This window comes from Hyalella azteca, unplaced genomic scaffold (genome assembly GCF_000764305.2).
Source record: "Hyalella azteca isolate HAZT.00-mixed unplaced genomic scaffold, Hazt_2.0.2 contig12513, whole genome shotgun sequence".
NCBI classification, from domain to species: Eukaryota; Metazoa; Arthropoda; class Malacostraca; order Amphipoda; family Hyalellidae; genus Hyalella; species Hyalella azteca.
The window spans coordinates 1-11,466 of record NW_025942470.1 but is presented as its reverse complement, the minus strand read 5'-3'; the positions used below and the strand labels follow the sequence as shown (position 1 = coordinate 11,466).

The following is an 11,466-nucleotide window of genomic DNA, read 5'->3' as shown; positions in this document are numbered from 1 at the left end:
CAAATTTCGATGCAATTCTTGCGTTTGTGTGGGTTAACCTGACTCAGTTTGGCCCAGCAAAAGGGCGTATCTGTGTTACGTGTACGGTAGCGCGCCATTCGCATCACCATGTGGATCGTTATATTACTTGCTAAGAGATGAGTCAGTTGAGTACTTATAAATAAATAGGCGAAAAAGATTGATATTCATATCGTTTTGAGTTTTCCTTCAAATTCCTCTGAATTAATAAAGCCATTGATGAGTGCAATAACCATACAATACAATTAAATAATAATTGTATAGTTGTTTTTTTTAAGACCGAGTAGAAATTCGAATAATTTTCTTTGTGCTGACCAATTCGTACGAGATGTCAGCTTGTATTAAATAGAGAAAAAATGGCCATAGATTATATCTTCCTCGCCAAACATCGAAATTCTTTGAATCGCCTTAAAAATTTCATTTCACCTCTGCAGTCATTCGCTGCATTATTTCATAGAATTATTCCACAAAAGCAACGGTTGCTGAAGGACAGCAATATCCCGAAGCAGTCAGCGCTCTGCACGGGCCAACGCCCCAAGCTTGGCAGCGCGCCGTAAGTTGTGGTTTATACATCGCGTGTCTGCACGTCTATATCGAGTCCGTCGTACAGCACGCTATTCGTAAAACCTGTCGTGATTAAGGGAATTTTCTTCCCCCCGGTATTTTTAGGAAGAAATTTAGAATGAAGTTATGGAAGCATCGTGAATATTTTTAGTTTGAATTCCGATCTAAACAATTGTGATTTTGAAAAAACTAAAGTAATATCAACTTTTGACATAGTATCTTTGTAATTGACATCGTGTGTCTAAAATGAGTGGCTAAAAAGAGGACACTGCAAGATGAACTGTAATGCACAAAATAAGTCTGTAAAATATATACCATTTTGCATAGATGATAATTATAAAAACTAGACCAAATAATATTTACACACCAGCATCTTCTTGCAACAGTGTTGAGTGAAACAAAATATTCTAGTGGGAACTTTATTTCTAACAGTTATTTGCAGGGGAACCCATTTCCACGGAGAACCGCAGAATTACTTGCTAGAAAAAAAGGCTCCCAGTAGAAATATGTGCAATAAAATAGGTTTCCCTAGGTTCCTCTGTAAATAACAGTTTGAAATAAAGTTCCCACTAGAATATTTTCGAGTTTCTAGTAGGAAAGGTATAAAAGGTAAAAAATGTCCTAATTTAGTCCGTTGACGTTGCTACTTGTATACTTCAATGAGGTCCCCACGCAGACGTCGATAACTGAGGCTTGGAAGCTTCATAATCTTCAATCTTTCTTCATAGGTCTTGCCCTTCAAGCCTGGAATTATCCTTGTTGCACGTCTTTGAACATTTTCTATTCAATTTTTGTCCTTTTCAAATCTCGGTGACCGCACAACGTTTCCAAACTCTAGTACATGATTTTATTAAACGGTTGCCCCTACAGTTAGTTATCTTACGATATCGAGATAACAGCAAATGTCAACAGCTATACTCCAAACCTGGCCACAGCAGCATCTATTTTAAAGCGACTCATCCACATATTTTTTGTGTAGTCTTTGCACTTTTTTTGAAAGGAATTATTTCTAAGCTTTTCTCACTTGGTTTTTACGCTTCTTAACAACTGTTGCGTGCTTTTTCAGACCTTTATAACTATTGAAAAAATTTAACACTACACGTCTGTGTTACTCAGGCCTCATTTTCTCTAGGTTTCACTCATTGTTCCTCGTTATACACTTATTTTGCAGTATATAATGCATTTATATGAATTTTTAGATCCTGCTGTCATTGATCCTAATTTTTAGGAAACTAAACGCAGCTGCTGCCACATATTAACGGTCATTGTTGATTACGAGTGATTAGTTGATTACCGTTCTGATTTCCGTGAAATCGTGTACCTGCAGGTTATTACCTATTACGAAATGTCGGGGTAACCACTGCCAGCCTCGACCTCAGTAGCTTGGCAGCTCTGCTCAGGTAAAGTTGTAAGCGTTCCAGGGTCTCTCAAGTGGTGGCATTTGGTCAACGGCGACGAGTTGTATCTTATCACGTTATCTGCCAGAGAGAATTAGCATCTACCCACTGACCATGGTGAGTCAACACGCCATTTGTACGACCGTACAAAATTTCGTCTCATGTGTGTAATTGTAAGTTATTTTATTCGCGTGATTTTGTTGTAATTAACTACGTTCTGGTTGGATTAGTGTGTTGAAGAAAATTGATGATAAGCAAATACTATTTTTCCATCAATTGTTTGTGTAGTTCACGTGTGATACGTGAATTATGACTTTATGCACTGTTTCTGTTATCTGTAAATAAATTCAATGTGCAAGCGTTCTTGGATGTTTATAAATAAGTAATTTTTCTTTCGTAGCATTATTTATATAAGTGGATGATTCTCTCTTAAATTCTTCTCGTTAAAAAGGATACATGATGTTAAAAAAGTTGATTTATTAACTCACTCACATTAGTCGTTAATAGTTCATGAGAATCAGGGTGAATTTTGAACCATGATCCATAATCGATGGACAATCAGAGCTTGTCTGAATTCTGTGTTCCGTGTTTCCATACGGAGTGTTTTGTAAATAGAACCTTCTATAAAATAGTTAGGAATTAAATAACCTTTTCCTTCGTCTATAATTGTGAACAAAATTAATCTAACGTGAGAGTTCACCGAGGATATCTGGAAAATGTAAAGCCGATGGTGTGGCCGATGTACCGCATGAACCTTGAGAAGTTGACTCGTCCCAACTCGGAATTGAAAAAAGTGAAAAATTTACCGATTCATTCAAAACTGATTTCAATGATCAGTAAATCTAATCAGGAAAGCCTTTCTTTCTAAACCTTGCATTGCTTTGGAAAAGATTCCGAGATCTTATTAATATCGACTTTCAAACAGCATTATATTTTATGATGACGTTCTTCGTTATCTTGGTAGCTTCCTCTTAATAAGCGGTTCTTCAATGATGGCTATCAAGAGCTCAGCGATAGTGATGATAACGAGATCTCTATCTACTGACGGAGTATCAAAGTTATTATTTCCTGGCAAAGAGACTATAAACTTAAGGTCTGCATAGAGGATTTTTTAAATTTAAACTATGAGTAACCAAAAATTACGAGCGCGATGTTCCTTCTTCAATCATCGTTTTACCTGCCAAAATAAACATAATAACTTAGGATCATATCATAAAATGCCTCAAAGGTCAACCCAGACGAAAACTTTATCCAATATATATTAACGGTACCTACCTTAATTTTGATCTTCTTTGGTATTAAAACATTCATTTTGTAGCTCAAATGGAAATTGTTGATTCACTTGGAACCAAAATAGATATTCCATTTATATATTAGGAATTCCATTTATTGCAAACGCTACCGGTATTTCAGAGGAAACTATAACACTTTCAATAGGAAGTTTGTGAAATTTGCTAGAAATCGCATATATTTCGGCCTCCTGGGGGTACAACCTCTTTGATAATACCGACTCATTTTAAAAACCTATAACAAAGTAAAACCTATTTGGGCATACCGAATTATTATAAAAACATGTAACAGAGTAAAACTTATTTGAGCGTACCGACTCGATCAGTGTAAAAACCTATAACAAACTAAAACTTGTTTGAGCGTACTGACTCCGTGTAAAAACATAAAACAAATTTATCACTTACCATGTGTACATAGTTTAGTAAAAGCACTTTGTGGCACTTGAGAGTTATTAGACATCGAGTGCCTGGTCCCAGGTAATTATCAGTAATCAATAAGACTCACGAGTGTGATAAGATTTGCAACGCCTCTAGATAAACTCCATAACAGATCGCCTAAAATGGCGGACCAACTGAATTAGAAGCAATATTTTAATTGACTAACAAACGAAAACTAAATTTCCTAGGTTGAACTCTAGTTTCAGCTCTTGTATGTGGCCGATTTAACAATTATTTCATCACATTTATCGGTAGGAATTGTTGATTTAAAATCTGTACAGTATTTTAGTATTTCTTATACATGTGAGAACTGCAAACAAATTTGGGTGACCAATCTGATATTTAAAGTAACATGCATCAAATGGTGGGAATCAAAAAATACCCATCAAATGGAATGGTTAAAATGCATCAAATCAAAGTTTAAAGTAAATGATCCACCCCCCCAATTTCTCAAAATTTATATATTAAAGTCCATCAGTATGGCGATTTAATTAGAGGTAATCTTGGAAATTAAGCTCTTAATTTATCATTCGAGTTTTATGGTATATTTCGATAGATTTAAGTATCATGGTATAGTATTTAATATCGAAAATTCGTTTTTTAGGAGTCATGTGAATTTCTTTTCAAATCCGTAGTTGATTTTATCTGCGATTTTTTCAACTATACTATCCTGAATACAGAAAGTAATTTCTTGATTTAACGTCAAGCTTGAATTTTGCAACAAGTTTGGAATTTCAGGCTCAACCAACACTCAAGCACGTTGGCAACTTCGACCCCTCGACAGACGCGGCGATGCTGAGGAAGGCCATGAAGGGCCTCGGCACCGACGAAGCCTCCATCATCAACATCCTCGCCAACAGGACCAGCGACCAGCGCCAGAAAATAAGCTCGGCGTTCAAACAGGAATATGGCAAGGTGAAATGATAATGCAAATGATAAAATCATATCAACTTAGAGAACTACTAATTCCGATTTCCTAATTCGCCTCAGTCTTCAATATGACATTTAACTAAGTCCTATCAAATGACGATCATTTTCCAAACAACATCATTCAAAGGCACAGTACAAATATTAAGCTGGCTTTGAGTTACGAGGAATGTATCTACTATAACTAAAATCGAAACATTTACTAATTTTGCTATGGGTTGTTTATTAAATAATCTATAGAAAGGAGAACTACCTGTTAAATTTATCAATATTTCAAATCTATTAACTAGAGCCACAAAAAAATTCATAAGCAGCCTCTGAAAAAATCAAATTTTCGATTTTACTTGAGAAAAAGTTTGCATGCCCATAGATTAGAGTGAGCTTTAAACTTAAACTTAAACACCGATTGTGTCACCAGCTCGTAGGCTCCTTACAAATTTTGAAATTTTCTGGTCTCGCCGGCTCCATTATCACAATATATTATTCTTCCCGTGGAAAAAGGTTTCCTGGGACCCCTCTTTAATATCTTTTTTATGTTTTACTTGTCCGATAGGACCTGGCCAAGGAACTTAAGAAGGAACTGAGTGGGCACTTCGAGCGCGTGGTGCTGGCCTTGTTGGTACCAACGACCGAGCTGCTCGCCGACCACGTACACGAGGCCTTCAAGGGCGTGGGCACCAACGAGGACACCTTGGTCGAGATCCTCTGCACCCGCAACAACAAGGAGATCAAGTCAGTTTAATTACTCCATATTAATTATGAAAACGAATAGTAATGAAATATTATTTTGGCGACTGTTCTAATTCTAATACGATATGAAGCCGAAGCCGACGATATGACGATGAAGCCGAAGTCCGTGATCATGCAAATTCATATATATACACATCCTTACTGCCTGATCTTGATCAATTGTTTCATGCAAATGTGACAACGTTTTTTTATAACAATGTTACTTTTCAATTGTAGCAACGATAATCCAGACGACTAATTAATTATTATTACTCTTTCTCGCAGTAGCACCACTTTTCGTACGTACAATAATACACTTTTTTTCTATAGAGAACTGAAATCTGTTTACGAGCACAAGTTCGACAAGTCGCTACAGAAGAGCCTCGAGAAGGAGACCTCAGGTCATTTCCGCAGTCTGCTCATTGCCATGACTTCTGGCGAGAGAGACGAAGGAAACATCGACCTGGAGCTGGCGCCTAAGCTGGCAGAGCGACTCTACCAAGCTGGTGAAATTTTGTGCCTAAAAGTTGTCGTAGCTACGTATATGCCTACCCAGCAATTATAATGAACTGGAGGGCCATGGGGCTTAAACTTGTTCCCTACGCATGATAAGCAATATTCCTGAGCCTAAGAGTTATGGTGCTTGAAATGTGTTAACCCGAGTCCCCTAAAAATAGTTGATCATGCCCAAATTACGTGTCGTAGCTATGACGCCTACCCAGCAATTTTAATGAACTGGAGAGCCATGGGGCTTAAACTTGTCGTTCCTAACGCATGCTAAGCAATATTACTGAGCCTAAGAGTTATGGTCCTTGAAATGTGTTAACCCGAGCCCCGTTGAAATAGTTGACCATGTACAAATTATGGTGCCTGAAATGGGTTGATCTGAGTTGACCTTGCCTGAGTCATGGTGTCTAAAATGTGTTAAAGATTCCATGCAGCTATACACAAGCCAGCCTAGGGATTCTGTAAGCGTTCATCTCAGCATTTATGGCCGATAGCAATCGCACTAAGGTCCAAACAATTTTGAAAATTACGAAAATTTAGTTTCTATCGAACATGTGTAAAACTGGAAATCCATTTCACAGGTGAAGGTAGGGACGGCACGGACGAGGCTGAGTTCATCAGGATCTTGTCAAGCTACTCCTACCCGCTGCTGCTGGCTGTCTTCCTGGCATACAAGAAAACTTACGTAAGTGAAAACTGGAAAAGATCACTATCTTCTCCTTGAATCATATTTATACGGTTTATAATTTATGTCAAATGAATATTTAATAATGCTACGAAAAAATGATTTTCGCAACATATTGATTTCGGTATCAGGTAAGGTCACAAAAAATAATTTGACTTTCATCAGGAAAATCTAAATGTTTGCTGATTTCACTGCAGGCCTCAGTACACATCAGTTGTATCAAATGTACAAGCTGTTCAGTGTAATTCGGCTTACATGTAAAACTCCTTCAATAAACTAGAACTTTCCAACCAAAATATTATCGGTGCATTCACATTTGTTTCTGAATGTACAGGACAAGTCTCTGACCGACGCAATCAAGAGCGAGTTCGTAGGTAACCTGCAGAACGGCCTCCTAGCGGTTGTCTCGAGCATCAAGAACCGTCCCAAGTTCTACGCCAAGTGCCTGCACGATGCCATGGAAGGAATTGGGACTAAGGTGAGATTATTGCCTTTGATGGCTTCAGGTAGATTTTAGATTGACTTTTTGATTTTAGTATCACGTTGAACATCGATGGGTTCGTGGAGGTAACTAATACGGTGATTATGGATAGATTCGTTTCGGGATCGCGGTGAACATCGATGCATACATTATAACATAACATAGTGATCTCGGCGCTGAAGTGTAGGCCTGATGTGGCCTGTCGCCGATACTTTTCCTTTTCGTGCCTTGTTCACAGAAGATCTAAAATCGTGTTATTTGACCGGATCTTTTCATGACTGACGATAGTTTGAAATAGCTACTCGACTTCCACCGGGTTCGATATGGTGCTAGGCATTTCAAATCTGAACATATATTTTTCCATAGCTTTATCTAGTCTGTCCTTGAACGCGTTCATACTTGGAGCGCCAACTATGTCATCGGGGAGGCTGTTCCACATATCGGTGATTCGAAGGGAGGGATAGATTCATTTCGGTATCGCGGTGAACATCGATGCATACCCTAGGGTATCACGGTGAACAGCGATTGGTTCAACTAGATATCACGGTAAACATCGATGGGTTCGTTCGAGGAACGGATTGTACAGCGAAAGCCATGTTTAATTACGAAGTTAAGTAACGATTACCGATCTAGCTAGGCTATCAAGTTCGGCACCCGTGCATAAAACCGTGAGCGTAACAAAATGAGCACTTAGTGCTTTTTCATGAAACAATATAAGCATCCTAATTCGCTTATGATAACTCAATAGCGCATGGCGCAGTTAATTCAAACTATCTCGCAGCAACAATATTAGCCGATCGCAGCAACAATATTAGCCTTTAGTTTTAAACTATAATTTAAATTATTTATTTTGTATAATTTTCAACTTATCGTTAATTGCATCCGCATTCCCTGACCCTATCTAATGTCTGATCTCCCTGCACAGGACGACGCACTCATCAGGCTGGTCGTGACGCGCGCAGAGATCGACTTAGGTACCATCAAGCACGAGTACGAGAAGAAGTACGGAAAGAGCCTAGAAAGCCGCATCAAGGTGAGAAATGACAATATTCATGCTTTTATTTGGCTAGGAATAATGACTGTACTGCTTATAAATTTAATTGTTTGTTTGATAATATTTTGCGGCATTGTAAAAGTCGTTGAGTAGAGCGGCCATTGTCCAGGTATGCTCTCTGATAAATGCCAATTCATGTTTTCATTTAGCCGGAAATAATCGCTGTTCTACTTATAAATTGAATCTTTTGTTTGATTATTTTTTGCGGCCATTATCTAATTAATTGTGTAAGGCGTTCATCGTCCGGGTATGTTCTCTGAGAAATGACAATTCATTTTGTATTTAGCTGGAAATTATCGCTATATTGCTTATAACTCAAATTGTTTTATTATTTTTTGTGGCCATTGTATAAGTCGTTGAGTAGAGCGGCCATCTTCCGGGTTTGCTCTCTGATAACTGACAATTCATGTTTTCATTTAGCTGGAAATTATCCCTATTTTGCTTATAAATTGAATGGTTTGATCATTTGTTTTACGGCCATCGTCTAGGTATGCTCACTAGCTTATTTCTCTCCGTGCAGAGCGACACTACTGGAGACTACGAGAAGATGCTCGTCGCTCTAGTTGATGGTTGAGATTTGAGCTACGCTGCAATGGAAGTTGCTGGGAGGTTCAAATTGGGTTGAAAAGTTGATGTAAGGAGGGTTGTGAGAAAGTTACGAGGTGAATGGTGAGGACAGGAGAGGTTCGATAAAGGTTGGAGGAAAGTTAAAAAGAAGCTTAAATGTTGTGAACAGCATGTAGAAAATACCTAGATCGAAAAATATTTAGCATCCATTTAAAGGTTGGCAAATTATCTCTATTGCAGAACGTATTTCAAAATTCTGCTATTTAACAGCTATTTCAGGATATTCTAAATCTGCCAATTCTAGATAACTTTTTTTCCACATCCGTTAAGAGACTACTGTAATGCATCTTCATATGTTTTAAATATTTATCTTGTTTCTCCACACGTTTCGTTGGTTCACACTAAATATTTCCTGAATAGAATTTTCATATTTTTCAAGTTTAGATGCCCACAAAATTTCTACAGGTTGCCGCTGTAAACTTTAACTGCCCGATCGTTAACACCATTAACAATCTCTAAATTTCGTTTCGCAATAATTGTTCTTTGTCCTCCAACATTGAAATTTAGAAAATGGGTAAAAACAGATTAAAAAATTTATCTTGTTCTAAAGATTTTTGTGATGATTGATTCCACAACAATATTTTCTATTATTGTAAACATAATTAGAACGGGTTTTTATTTTTCTAACCAGGAGTTTTCTTTGTCAATGTAACTGCTGTAACTTGATTGAAAGAAAATTAGTGTCATCGCAAGTTTTTTTTTTCTCGTTCCTCATCCAGTCTACTTCCTCTGACTCACAGAGATGGTGGTTGCCTCCATGCAAAAAATTTTGATGTTTTCAAGAGTCGATTATTCCCTTGTATTAAATATATTTATTTGTGCAACTCAAGTTTCTATACACTATAGAGTGAGGTGGTTGTATCTCTTTGAGTTTTGATTCTATGGATTATGATAATTTGAGGTAATTCATTATTTAAATTTATATATTTTTGATAATTTATGCACCTGTTTTAAGCTCAATATCAACGTTAGTATTAATGAAACTATTGTCCCCACAAATTACTAACACAAAAATGCTTAGAAGAATGCTAGAGAAAGGTAACGAAAATTCATATATCTAATTGAAAAATATAACTCAGTACTCACTGCAGTGAGTGACAGAAAGCGCATTTTCTCGTCGAAGAAAACTTGAAGTCACGGACGGATAGACAGACAGACGGACAGACGGACATGGCGAGCACAATAGTGCATTTTCTCCATAAATGAGAAAATGCGCTAAAAATTACGAAAAAAAACATGAACGAGAAATACACAACTTTGGCGCATATCGCAAAAATGACTTTCAAGCAACAAATTGAACTTAGAACATTCCTTTTATACATTAATGATAGCATGAATCGGAATTATCTCGTCAAATGCTTTTGGAATTGGATGTATGCTTCCAAAAATAATATAACATAATGGTCATTTAATAAACTTCAATTAATTTCATAAGCAATACAATTGGAAAATATTATAGAGGCTTTCAGAAAAATGAAAAAAGTGGCCGTCTGAATTAAAATTTACTGATTGCACGAACTACTTCTTTATTGAAGATATTCGAACAACGTTAGAGAATTAATATGCGCCAACGGATCCATTTATCTACAAGGAGTCAACTTCTATTTACCAAAATAATTGAATTTTAATTAAACACGCTTTGTATTATATGCATATTACTGTTATATATCAGCAAAGGTTTTAATTTATTCTAGAAAATATCCTATCCAAAATTTAAATTGCGTCTGTAATTCCCATTCATCATGCTAGCAATTAATTACAAGTATTATTATAATTTTTACGTAATAAATTCTACGTCTCATTGTCCGGTTATTGTGGCCCCCGCGCCAGCAGTAGCTGCTATTTCATTCTTTTAGAAGCACCATCTACAGCACCTTTTGAGAACCATCAAGGAGCTTACTACTCCAAATACATAATCACCTGCACTTTATGAAGTACCATACACCGGGAGAAAATAATGAAACCTTGTATAAATTTCGATGCACTTCTTGCGCTTGGGTGGGTCAACCTGACTCAATTTGGCCCATCAAAAAAAGGGCGTATCTGTGTTACGTGTACGGTAGCGCGCCATTCGCATCACCATGTGGATCGTTATATTACTTGCTAAGAGATGAGTCAGTTGAGTACTTATAAATAAATAGGCGAAAAAGATTGATATTCATATCGTTTTGAGTTTTCCTTCAAATTCCTCTGAATTAATAAAGCCATTGATGAGTGCAATAACCATACAATACAATTAAATAATAATTGTATAGTTGTTTTTTTTAAGACCGAGTAGAAATTCGAATAATTTTCTTTGTGCTGACCAATTCGTACGAGATGTCAGCTTGTATTAAATAGAAAAAAATGGCAATAGATTATATATATCTTCCTCGCCAAACATCGAAATTCTTTGAATCGCCTTAAAAATTTCATTTCACCTCTGCAGTCATTCGCTGCATTATTTCATAGAATTATTCCATAAAAACAACGGTTGATCGGGACAGCAATATCCCGAAGCAGTCGGCGCTCCCGAAATATCCATGTTTATCCTTTCTAAATAACGTTAAACAAGGCCAAGCGTTTAATAACAATTCAGGAAACTGCGCAATTGTGAAGATTTCCTGGAGGCGTAGCACAAAATTTTACTAAAGGCAGAGATAATCTAAAACGGGAGCGCAGCCCTGCACCACAAATTTAGCGCGTAAACAAGCCCCAGCGCCAACGCCTACCCTATAATGCAATAACTAAACTCAGCTCACACCCAAGAA

At 37.0% G+C, this 11,466-nt stretch overlaps 1 protein-coding gene across 1 annotated transcript; it reads left to right on the top strand.

Moving 5' to 3' along the window:
• Window positions 1-2,005: 2,005 nt before the first annotated feature.
• On the top strand, window positions 2,006-9,403 carry LOC108671416 (annexin A7). Its single transcript, XM_018158962.2, has 8 exons — window positions 2,006-2,096; window positions 4,445-4,621; window positions 5,187-5,365; window positions 5,693-5,868; window positions 6,451-6,554; window positions 6,889-7,032; window positions 7,961-8,068; window positions 8,610-9,403. The coding sequence occupies exons 1-8, from the start codon at window positions 2,094-2,096 to the stop codon at window positions 8,661-8,663; spliced, it is 945 nt and encodes a 314-aa protein (XP_018014451.1). The 5' UTR covers window positions 2,006-2,093; the 3' UTR covers window positions 8,664-9,403.
• The last annotated feature ends 2,063 nt before the right edge of the window (window positions 9,404-11,466 follow it).